At 34.6% G+C, this 13,195-nt stretch overlaps 1 protein-coding gene across 1 annotated transcript in view; it reads left to right on the top strand.

Annotated features, from left to right (window-relative positions):
• The window catches only part of LOC129231374 (catalase-like), a 67,231-nt gene that overhangs the window by 28,745 nt on the left and 25,291 nt on the right, over positions 1–13,195 (top strand). Inside the window, exons 4-7 of the mRNA XM_054865674.1 lie at positions 4,731–4,882; positions 5,838–6,019; positions 8,004–8,186; positions 12,876–13,067. Coding sequence (XP_054721649.1) covers positions 4,731–4,882; positions 5,838–6,019; positions 8,004–8,186; positions 12,876–13,067 — 709 coding nt within the window. The remainder of the gene's footprint in view (positions 1–4,730; positions 4,883–5,837; positions 6,020–8,003; positions 8,187–12,875; positions 13,068–13,195) is intronic.

Genomic DNA, 13,195 nt, shown 5'->3' with positions numbered 1-13,195 from the left:
TAAAAAATAAAAACAAATCTGTTAAAAAGGTAAACGGTATTCCAATGTTTACGCATTGTGAGGAAATTTAAAGGGGAGAAATTTCGCCACATTAATAAATTATGCAACAAAAAAAATATAAAAAAATCCACGAACTTTTGAATTATTTGCTAAAAATCAAATTTCGAAAAAAAAAAAGCCTTTAAGTAGCATAAAAAGTGACATTAAAATGTAAAAAAAAAATATTGGAAAATTAAATTAAGCTATTAAGTAGTCCTCTAAATCAAAACTAAACAGTATTAGCTAGAACAGAAGCTACCGCGTTACTGTATTCAGCCAAAGATCAATTAAACTGTAAAATAATTCGCCAAATAAATGTATCAGTTAATTTAAAAACAATAAAAGTTCAATCAAAATATCAGGAGAACAAACATTGGCGGCAGCAATTTTAGCAACAGAAAATATTTTCGCCAACTTCTCATGTTCCGCGAGGAGATAATTCTCCATTGATTTTAATATGAATATTAAATGGCAAGAAACATAATGCTGTCAAATTTTGTGACGCCAAAGGATTACATATGTGTGCGTCACGATGTTTTTCAAATCTTGGCGATTATTTTTCATTTTCTTTGTTGCCCCCGTATTTGGTTTTTTGGTTTCAATAAAATGAAGCTTTTATTGTTGTCAAATATAGTTTGTTCAGCGGATTTTTTTTAAATATTTTACTGAAACTTTTAATGCCGTTTCCTGGGAGGATTATTGAAACTTTTAATAAATATATAGGTAATAAAACTATACATGTAATAAAACTTTAAATGCTTCCGATGGTCTAATTTATTTAGACATCCGTATTTCGTCAAGGTAAAGAGAAAACTCACCAAGCCAAGCGACGTACCTATAACGAAATAATATCAAAAGAGAAAATATGTATTGCAGTCTTACCTATATGGTGAGAGTAAAACAATTTTGTCGAAATCTAGACGATTGAGCCATTAAATACCTTCTTTAAATATGCAGTAAAATACTACATAATTTATAAACAGCAAGGTTTCCTTCTTAGACATTTTTTTTTTAAATTAGAGAAATAGTAATGTTTGAACCCTTCTCGATATCAACTCACATTAAATGTCTCAAAAACTTGATACGTAATCCCTGGGCCTGGTATTACTAAAAGTGAGGTCCAAGGCCCACAATGCTTTGGAGTCCCCTGTGCTTCAGGGATGCATTTTCCCAGAAGTGAACGCCAATGAGAAATAGTTGAATTCTAAGTAGGGACCAGTTTTACCTGAAACGAAAAAAAAAAAAAAAACCCTGACAAACAGAACTGATACGCCGTTCCGGCATCAATTCGCCCTGTACTACTCATTGGTTAACCATATCAATGAAATTTTACGTTAAAGATAGAAAATACGTCCTGTTTCGCAGCAGAAATAATACGCATTAATATGTTAACTAATGCAAACAAAGGATCGCCCGGTTATACTACAGCGCACTCTTGCAGGCAAGTCGGCGCCTTTGATCTTTTGAGAAATGACTGAGCCTAAGACGCGCATCGAGTGAAGCCTTGCTTTCGAATTGACGATTTAAATCTTTGCGAATCAAATCATCACCGTACTAGAGTCAATGCCTGTTAACTGGCAACGATACATTTGATGACGTAAGTACAGATCGGCCAGTTTACTTTTAAAATTTCTCTTTAGTACAACGAAAATCATTTTGGTCCATAAATGTGTCGTCTAACTTCGCAAGGGTTTCTTTTTCGTTTCCAAAGGAGAACAAAAAACGTCATTTTTGCCGCGGATCTATACGAAGTGATCCATTGAATGCTTGATTTGGGAAATATTGCTAATTAGTTAGATCATAATAACATAAGACAACTTTGAATCCGTTTCATAAATGCGGTTGCAGCAGACTGTAAATGAGTCTCATGGCTCCACATAAGTTTTGTAGCATTGTAAATGATTATTTTTATGATGAATTGCCGAATGAGATGCGCATAAGTAATCTGTCTCATCTTATTGATGTTTTACTCAAGTACAAGTACATTTAATGATCACAAATAAAATGCGATTCTGTGTTACCACCAAAATTAAAAAAACTTTGGAAGTACTTTGGAAGTGTTCATATAGGAGTAAAAACTTGCCAATATCGACGATGTTATCACTCAATGAGCATAATTTCGATTTTTTCCCTAGTCAACAGTCTTTGAACTAATTTAATTCTAAAGTAAGTAAAAGAAAGTTTTAGCTAACGAAACCTGTATTGTATTTTGAGAAGTTGTTGCTGTTGCTATGTCTAATAAGTCTTAGAAACGATAGTTTCTGACACTGCAGAAGCAGCCTTAAGATTTGTTTAATTTATTTGGCGATTTATTTCAGAAGAAACATTCACGGTTTTCATTTAGCTTGTTTTTTGTTTGGTGAACAATTTTCTTTTTAATAGCTTAATTCAATCATTAGGCGAACTACTTTTTATTTTAATGCATTTATTCTTATTTAATAGTTCGTTTTATTATAAGTTCATTAATAAGCAAAATAATGCATGGTATCGCCAAAAAAAGTAATTTCATTGTAAGTTTAATCAAACTTGGCAACAGTAAATAAAATGAAAAATAATCGCCAAGACAAAAAATATGGCTTTAGAAACTGTACTTCTGCTACACTAATGCCTGCAATACCTTTACGATACATATTTTCTGTATAAATATATATGTAGTATACTTATAATTTTGAAATTTGAAGATTTTCCGTTTTCCTTTTAATAAAAAGTAAGAAATGTTTGCTTTTGATTTTATTGCTTGTACATTCAAACTTTTTATTTTAAAGAAGTAAATCTTTCTACCTTTCTTGAAAAGTTAAATGTTCATAATACCTTCCTTATCAAAAGAAAGGTCATTTTCAGGGCCGAATACTTTATCCTGTGTTGAAGGTGAAGACGTGAAAAGCAATACTGTGTCAAATGACGCACTATAACAAAAACATACCGCCATATAAGTTGCATCATTAATTAATATTAAAAGTTTCATAGAAATGTCAAACTCCGAAAAAGAGGAGCAAACATAAACGATATTTTCTTGTTTCGCGAAGGAAGAAAATAAACAAGTTGCCAAGTAAAGTGACGCACCTATAATAAAAAAGACTTTTTGGCGTATTATTATTGATGGATTTTTTAATGTTGGTTTGTTTGTTTTCAGGATTATTTTAATCAACTTTTTATGTTATTTAATAAATTAGTTTTTATTTGGCGGAGTTTAAAAGCTTAATTTTATTGTCTGGCGGATTTTTTTCATTGTAATGGAGAAATTAGTCACATTTTATTGCTTGATTTATTAAAATTAAAAAAAAAAAAATGATAGCACATCAAAACAGTCAAATGAAAGCAATAAGCAATCGTGATTGCTCAAAAATTAATTTGAATTTTGACATCTTGAATTCAATTATGTTTTTCGCAATCACAAGTGTGTGAGTGTATGTAGGCGTGTGTGTTTATGTGTGTGTGGGGGGGGGATTATGTGTTTGTGTGTAGGGGGAAAAGTGTAGGCATGTGTGTTTGTGTCAGCGTGCAGGTATGAATGTGTGGGTAGTTGCGTGTATGAGTGTTTGTGTGTGTGTAGGGGGGGGGGGGAATGTGTATATGTGTGTAAGCATATGTGTTTGTGTCTGTGTGCAGGCATGAGTGTGTGGGTAGTTGTGTGTAGGCGTGTGTGTATGTGTAGGTGCCTGTATGTTGCTTGTGTGTGTATGTGTTTGAGTGTGTGTTTGTGTATGTGTGTGTAGGTGTATGTATGTGTGTAGGTGTATGCATGTGTATATAGGTGTATGTATGTGTGTGTAGGTGTATGTATGTGTGTGTAGGTGTATGTATGTGTGTGTATGTGTTTGTGTGTGTGTACGTGCGTGTAAGTGCAGGATATGGATGCAACCTGGAGACGGTTTTCGCTAGAGGAGCAGCATCGTGAGGCGGCCGGTCGACGGTGGTGCTGCAGAGGGTGCTGGTGGAAAAATAAAATCAAAGGACATCATTACAGTCAAATGAAAGCAATAAGCAATCGTGATTGCTCAAAAAAAAAAAAAAAAAAAAAAAACGTACATAGATTTGCCATTGCCAAATTAGTTTCCATGTAATTTAGGCTAATAATTGTAATAATTGAAGCAAAGAATAACATCAAAAATTCTCGCCAAGATATAAGTTGCGTCAAAGAAAATCACTCTAAAATTTTCAATAATTTAGTTTTTTTTTTGTTATTTTGCGAAAACATCGCCTTCTACGGATTTTGAATCCAACTTTAATTTTCTGTTTTTAAACATCAAATACTTCGAGATTAAATGAAGCAGTGATATGAAAAATTAAACTTGCAAGCAAGGATTTCCGTAACACAGTAGTATGGCCACTCTTTGGTATGACTGACGATCGGATGATGCATGATAACGTCATTTTTCAGTTCACAGGCATTGACTCGAGTGTGGTGGTGATCAAATAAGATTGCGAAGCAATCTTCGGGGGTTGGTGAGCATTAACGAGCAGGGGGCAGAGCCCCCTTGTTGTGTACGAAATTTCATGGCTGTAGGTGCTATGGGCTCTCCTGGACGCAGGCCGCCACAGACATCCTTTCACAATTTCGTTGATGTTACTTTTTTTATTATATAGAGTTAGTATTTCTTCATTTGTACTCCAGTTTTACATTTTTCACAGTAAATATATATTGATAATGTTCAACATCTTCAAAATCATGTTCAAAATTTGCAAATTAGGGAGCGGATACCGGATCGAGTGGTGCACGGGAAAGGGAACGGCGCCTTCGGTTACTTCGAAGTCACCGACGACATAACTCGATACACTAGGGCGAAGCTCTTCAACAGGTTGGGGAAGAGAACATCCATTGCAGTCCGGTTCTCCATTGCAAGTGAGTTGCATGCTTTGAAATCGCATTTATTGCCGTCATAAACACTTTGTTTTCATACACAGCGCTCGGGTAGCGGGTTCTCTCCTGGCCGGTCAAAGAGCTCCCGTGAATGCAACTTTTGACTGGTGCACGTTAAATCTCGTGGTAACAAAGCCCTCTACTTTCAAATTACAAATCAATAACCCTGGGAGTGCTAAATTAGGTAGGTTTTGATCGGCACTCAAATATATGCTATGCAGATCATGTGGACGACATTTTTGCAGAAAAATGTATTTTTAAATTAAGCTATCAGATGGCGCTTTAACTATGCAAAACGAAAGGATGACCATTAAAAATTCAAGGAATAATGGAATATTTTATTTATTTACCCACTTTTGTTCTCTATGTGTAGTGTGCACATCTTGCTGGTCAGCAATATGCTGAAAGCGTGCCACTGCTATGCTCTGAAACTACTGCTGTAAGAACTCACAACGATTGAACACAACATTATGGATATGCTGTGTTGTGTTCATCATGAGCGTCTCCTCAATGTCCAATCTCTTTGTACAAAGAATCTCTACTTTTAAACTGTATCCTTGTGACCAATTTGACCCCAGCACGAATAATGGCGAGTTCAACAGCCAAGGAAATGAGTCGCAAAGTTGCAACATAACGTGTGCAGATGGCCAGTTTCTTATCTCGTGCATACTGAAAAATAAAATTTACTTGTAGTGTTGCTCTAAAAATTTCTATTATTTCATTTATAACTCTCATAAAACATTTTAATGTACCCCTAAAAATGATAACTCAAAATAGAAACCAACACAAAGCAGCATTCTACAAGTCGCGTTCACAAGTTGTGATACAAATATGATTTAATCAAGAAACTTTTGAAACATATTCCAACATTATTCTGAACACGTATGCCACACATAACTTTTAACTATTCTAACGATGATTTCATTGCGTGCAACAGATGCTGAAGTGGGCTCTCCGGACGCAGTCAGAGACATTCGTGGAATGTCCGTCAAGTTCTACACCGAGGAAGGAAACTGGGATCTTTTGGGACTCAGCGTTCCCATATTCCCAGTTAGAGATCCGCTTTTGTTCCCGAGTGTAAGCAGAGTCCTGGGAGCGGATCCGGTGTCTCACTTGAGGGTAAGATTTTTCATCCTTCCTTGTCTAACATTAATGTAATGAGCTTATTTTCTTGTTCTTTCAGAATATCTATTTTACGATTCTTCTACTTGAAGCGAACCAGCTTTACAACTGTCACATATTAGCGGATTGGGCGTTGTGCCACCGTTAACATCACAGGAAAGATTTACATCGCAAAAGTCCCTTTAACTGTGTTCATATGGCGCACTTGTAACTGTTTGTTTGTTTCCCGCTTATTACCACATTCCTGTTTTTTTATTATTATTATTTTTTTTTTTTACAATAGCATGCGGAGCTAGTTGCTATTTGCTTTCGACTGGAGTTTTTGCGAGTTTCTATCTAAAATGCAATTAGCGAACTTGTTCACGTCGCCTGGTAAAACTAATTTTACGAAAAACCACCTCTTTTCGCTTAAGGAAGATTTTTTTTTCTTTCCACAGAACTTCAACTAAAGTTCTGTGGGTTATAAAAATGCCTTTTGACTAAGCGGGTACTTGAAACCAATCAAAACTCCAGTTGAAAGCAGGAAGCTAGTAGATTCGAATATTATACTTAAACACTGGGATATGGTAATAAGCTGTTTACGAGCAGATTAGAAGAGCGCCCTTTGAATATGGCTGAAAGGAAAGAAAATATATCCGAGAGCACTCGAGCATGGCGGAAGTCAAACCCACCATTACGCCCACGCCCCCACTCAGGCAGCTGCCGGAGCAATGCATTTGACTTTTCAACCTCTGAGCTTCGTTTTCAATTTCTTTTTTCTCTTCTTATACGGGGCCGTGGTAGCCCGATCGGTAGAGTGTTGGACTCGGGGCCGGAGGGTCCTGGGTTCGAACCTCGATGGTCGAAGATCCACCGTCGTCATTAAAGGGGACTGGGAGACGTTAAATATGCTCGTGGTCTCAATGTCCTCCAAGTGCAACGATACCTCTGGGGGTGCTAGCACCAGGTAGCTATTAGCTCCTGGTCTAGTTCTAAATTCTCATTAACTGCTCGATCCGGTGATGGTGCTGCCATCTATCAGTATAAAAAAATAATGGAGGCAAGGCACTTAGTATGCAGTCCTCGACATAAATACAGTTGTAGTCAGTTGTGACTCGGAATCGAATAACCAGCTGAATGGGTGGTATTCGAGAAAATTTAGTAAAGTTATAATACTGAGTAAGTACTTATGTGTAGGTCTTCTTTTGAGGTCTTCTCTCTGTAAAAATTAAGTTAATTTTTCTCCTGCTGATGATCCCACCTGATGATACTTTTTGGTTAAAGAGAAGCATTGCAATTCTGTGCCAAGTGCCACCAAGAGGTTATTTGATAAAATCGAGAATGAATTTCTCATCTTGCCGAAAAGTATGTACTGATGAAGAAGCACATTTTTGAGGCAGAGAGAAACGAAGGAATGTAGTAGACATTTTAAAGTTTGCGTGCGAAATTCAAATTCTAGGCAGGCTATCCACTTTAATCGAAAGGTTTTCCTGAGTTCCACAATATAGCATCACCTTTCAGTGGTCATATTCTTTACCTAAAACATTTGGGAGTTTCTCCTTCTATTTTTGCTAGCTGTCTCCAAAACTTTAATTTTGGCGCTCACACCTCTTTGCTTCTAAACTCTTCACTTAGTATTGTCACTTGGTAAAATATTCCTAGTAGATTCACCTTTTCTCATGAAAAGTACTCTACAGGGGGAACTACTATGAAATACTATGTAGAGTGAATGCCAATAAAACGCATTTTGTATTTGTACAACGTATATATATATTTTAAAACTGCGTTAACAATAGAAAAAGGTTCTGATTGCATTTTTGCGTCAATTTTACACTTACGAGAATAGAAATAAAGAGAGAGCGAGTTAAAAAGAAAATATTTGGTACATCTTAAAACATTGTCCACAGCAAACAAAATGTGTCAAAACAGACTTGTTTACAGAACAAAGTGGGTCAAATAAAAAAACTAAATGCGAATCAATTATATTTTGTCTCTTTATCAGCAAATTTCAGAGGCCTTTTGGGATTTCCTCACACTGCGGCCAGAGGTGACGGGGGCAGCGGTCTTGCTCCTTAGTGACCGAGGGATACCACAGAGCTACCGGAATATGGACGCATTTGCAGTTAACACCTTTAAAATGGTCAACGCCACTGGCAACGCTGTATTCTGCAAATTCTCTTGGTTGGTAAGTACATAGTATCTTGTTAATTATCTATAAGTCATAACTTTATATATTAACTGGCGGTGCCCGCACGGCTTTGTCCGTAGTAGAAAATTAAAAGGTCTTTTGGTTCGCCTGTATTTTACAAATTATGGATGATGAATTTCTCGCCAATTTGGTATGTTAATTTGCTCACCCATGTTACGTTTCCACGTTATGATAATTTGGTAATTTAGTTGTCCACGTTATGATAATTTGCTTGGTAAAATGATCTTAAAATTGGAATAGAAAAAGAACAAAATCAATTTTTCGAAATATCGCTTCGAGGTGCATCTCCCTATTACGAACTAATTTTGTGCCAAATTTCATGAAAATCGGCAGAACGGTCTAGGCGCTATGCGTAACAGAAATCCAGAGGTCCAGATATTCAGAGACACAGACATTCAGTTTTATTATTAACTAGCAGTACCCGCACAACGATGCCCGTGTTGAAAATTTAATAGTGCTCCGTTGAATAAAAAAAAATGACGCCCCCTCCCCCTCTGATGTGAAATGATCATTTTTCTTTGTATAAAATGCGTACTCACCTTTTCAAAAAAAAAAAAAAAAAAACCCCTATCTAAGTTTCTTCAAAATTTAAAACTTTTCTTCAAATGATTAAATTAGATTTACATTTGCTTTAAAACTCTATTTAGAGAGTGAAGCGGTTTTTACTGCAGTATAAAATATTTCGTCAAATAAACGAAAAAAGACATCAAATAATATCCTTCAAATGTAAAAATAAATCCATAACTCTTCTGTTTATCGCCAAACTTGTCCAGCAACCACGCTATCATAATCCATCCGTCTAACTAAAAAAAAAAAATGCCGTGGATCATTCAAAAATCATCGTCAGAAAAAAAGAAAATGTCGTACATTTCACTCGGATAATAAATTACTTTTAAATGAAAAAAAAAAACCGCCTTCAAAAAATACCCAGGAACTGCAAAGCAAAAAATAACTGATTACACTTACATTCTATTTCCTATCCAAACATACAAATTAAATTGATTTTACAATTCCAGTACAAAAATCAACTAAACTAAACACCGAATTATAAAATAAACACTGATTTAAATTGCTATACGATGAATTATTTTAAATACCTAACTAATTATATACGATCTCTTAATTAAACAACTACATAACGTAAATGACAACCCACCGAATCCTGAATTAAACACTAATTTAACTATACGCGAAATTAGTCTTTAAAACTAAACCTACTCAGTTACGTTAGGTAGTAGTTTATAGGAGGCCCCGACTTCAAATGGTTATTAAAAATTAAGAGATCGTATATATAATTAGTTAGGAATTTAAAATAATTCATCGTATAGTAATTTAAATCAGTGTTTATTTTATAATTCGGTGTTTAGTTTAGTTGATTTTTGTACTGGAATTGTAAAATCAATTTAATTTTTATGTTTGGGTAGGAAATAGAATGTAAGTGTAATCAGTTTTTTTTTTTTTTTGCTTTTCAGTTCCTGGGTATTTTTTGAAGGCGTTATTTTTTTAATTTAAAAGCAATTTATTTTTTGCTTTTTAGTGGTGTAAATAACACGGCGAGCGTCTCGGCGACTTCCGACGACTGTGAAGAAAGGCTTTTTCAAATGTGTACTTATGTACAAAAAAAATTGACTTCATCATTTGTTCAACTTTATCAATGTTTGCTTTCCGAAAGCAAATGCACAAGTTACTTAAAAAAAAAAAAAAAAAAAAAAAAAAAAAAAAAACGAAATTGCTTTAAGTTTAAATTTGTAAAATTGTAAATTTTAGAATTGTAATATTGTAAATTGTAATTTATGTTTCGCAATTAGTATCATGTAACTCGTGATAAAAGTCGCATGCTTCTTCCCATGGCCCCATTATAGATGAAGATTAAAAATTCCACTAGAATGAATTTTGTGTTTGCTTCAGAGAATCCTTAATTCAAAATTTTCATTATTTCTCTTAAATATCTCTTAATAATATATATTTTTAGTGCTTTCTTTAACTATAGGTAAAGAAAGTATAAACATTTGTTTTATGGCCTTTGTTTATCAATGGGTTTTATATCTAATCGTTTGTGAGGGAAATTGCATGAAATTTATTGTTTTACCCTCAACTTTTCGCTAAAGAACAAATAGGGTAAATCAAAGATTTGGAACCTAAGTTAGACCACTCCTAAACAAAAACACCGCTAAACAAAAAAAAAAAAAAAAAAAGCAGAAAAACGGGTTCACTAAGTGAGACGATATACAAAGTTAATAAAGTACAAACCGATTTAAATGTAAGTATGTTATTTGAAGAGTTCCCTTAATTTTATCAAACCTGAACTTGATTAACATTATATCGCCGAGGAACTATGCTGTTTCAAAAAAAAAAAAAAAGACTTTTCCTTATCGGTACAGGCAGGGGCGTGCACAGAAATTTTGCATCCCATCACAAATGACTTTTCCGGGACCCTCTCCATATTGTTTACCTCTATATTTCACCTTTAGTTACAAAAATATTGGGCCCCCTCCAGGTTCGGGCCCGGACCAACAGGAGTCCCTCCCCCCTCCCTGTGCACGCCCCTGGGTACAGGTTTCTTCGAGTATTTATGGAACATTGTACAAAGAAAAAAAAAATGCGATGAGTTCAGAACCTCCTCTTTTTTTTTGAAGCCTGCTAATTAATGTAACCCTAATTTCAAATTGAACTGGTGGCATCGTGAAATAGTAAATCCAGAATATTGGTCAAACTTCAGAAATCACACACAGTTATAATGTATATTATTAAAGAATATAAATTAAATCGTGGGGGAGAGGTGTTCTGTATTCAATTCCCTTCAGTTGAACACCAAATTTATTTAAAAATTGGAGTATTAAATAAAGAACTTTGTATTTTAGTGCCTAAATCAAGTTATATATTAGTAAATAAAATATTAAGGTAATTGATTCAACTATTAAAGTAGCAAAATATATTTAATTTACTGCTTTGCTACGCAGTAATAAATACATTAGTAACACCTATAATAAAAAATTACCATATGCGGCGCAGCGTTGAGAAAATTAATCATCCATGTGCCGCGAGAATTAAATATCGTTCAAGAGAAAACCAAAAGCTTAGGTGTGAAAATACACCGATTACAGCAACGCCACGTGACCATAACGTATGAAATTTAAAGTTTCTTGGATTTCTCCGGGACCCCTTATCAGATCCAGGCCAAATTACAATGGGACCATCTGAAAAGTATACCCTTCCAAACAAACAAACAAAAAAAAAAAATCAAATCGGTCCAGTAGGCTTGGAATGATTCGAAAACACACATAAAAAGCCGCAATACGAAATCATAACCTCCTTTTTTGAAGTAGGTTAAAAACAAATCAAAAGTTTCTTTTATTTCAAAACAAATCGCCAAAACAATGAATTTCATTAACGGTTGCCTTAAAACAATAATCCTAGATTGAACTGCTCAACGCCTAACGCGCCAAGTGACCACGCTACCAGAACCAAGTCCTTTTGCGAGTGAAGCGGATGTTTTTTCTTTAACAATAATAAATGTTTCACCAAACAAACAAAAAGGTATATGAACACATTAACAGTAGCTTTCAAATCTTTGTATATTAAGAGTCGCGTTTCCCAGCTTTGCCCGGTCTACCTTGAGAATAAAAATTGTGTCGAGTGACATATATTCAACAATCAGTTTTAAATAAAAGAAAAAAAAAAAAACACCATGCAAAATTATCCTTTCAAACATTGACGACAGATATTAAAATACTTTTAAGAAATTAAAATGCGAAAGATGGATTTTGAAAGCGTAACCATGGAAACATAAAATAAAATAAGTTTAAGATATTAAATGCAAACTGAGGAAATAAACAATGGATTCAAAAAGCGTAACCGTGGAAACCAGAAAATAAAATAGTTGACAACCTGAATAAAAATGACATATTTTGAAATCGATTTAAAAACGCTTGTAACTTTTTTTTCCTTTGAAGATAAATGCTATTTTTTCGACCATAGGTCGAAATATTTCTGGAGTAAAAAATGTCGCTTCTTTCAATGGTGTCAAAAAGAAAACTGTGGGAGAATTCCTTCACTTTTTATTAATAGATTTAATGAAGAAAGTAGTGCCTAAATTTCAGCTAAGCCTAAAAAAGTTCGAACTAAAAACGCAAATTACACCCGTCGTAATGAAGTTAGAGCATCGAAATAAATTGCTTAGAACGTGGAAAATTGTACCCTTTCAACGATAGATAATATTAATATGTGCAAAAATAAATAAATTAAAAAACTAGTAAAAAAAGAATTCTTAGCTTTTTACATGCGAGTGTACCCTTCTGGACATGAATCTACCTGTGCCATGGGTCAGAACGCGATTGTCGGACCGTATTTGTAACATTAAGGACAGCAATCTTTCGAAATTAAAGCTCTAAAAACGCAATTTTAAGCGATGTTGTAAGGTAAACAACAACTAGGCGAACAAAAAAATAAAAAAAGAAAGTCAAGAAGATTTTTAATGTTATTAAATTTCTTCAGCAAAGTCGTAACTGTTCATATTCTATGTTTTTAAGCATGCTCTTTCGAAAAAAAAAACCTTTTAAAATTTCGGAAACGACCAAATTTGTCTCATTTGACATCAGAGTCGACATTGCCAATACAAAAGAAATATTTTGGAAACGTCGACTGACTGTTCATACTTACTTTCAGACTGACCAAGGTACCAGATACTTGATACCTTCAAGAGCCCGTCAAGTTTCCGGAACCGATCTGGACTCTCACGGAAGGGACCTCTTCCAGGCCATAGAGGAGGAAAATTATCCGTCCTGGACTCTCTATATACAGGTCATGACGATGGAACAAGCCAAACAAGTAGATTTCAACCCCTTCGATGCTACAAAGGTACCTTTGCATGCTGGTTTCTTTGAAGGATATAGCTATTAAGTTTGTAGACAAACTCCATTTTTGTGTTTTTTTTAGTTCAATTTGTTGTAGTCTTACTTAATTCGTTTATCTTATTATTTTCTATT

This window comes from Uloborus diversus, chromosome 1 (assembly GCF_026930045.1).
Source record: "Uloborus diversus isolate 005 chromosome 1, Udiv.v.3.1, whole genome shotgun sequence".
Lineage (NCBI taxonomy): Eukaryota > Metazoa > Arthropoda > Arachnida > Araneae > Uloboridae > Uloborus > Uloborus diversus.
This window is presented reverse-complemented; position numbering and strand designations above follow the sequence as displayed.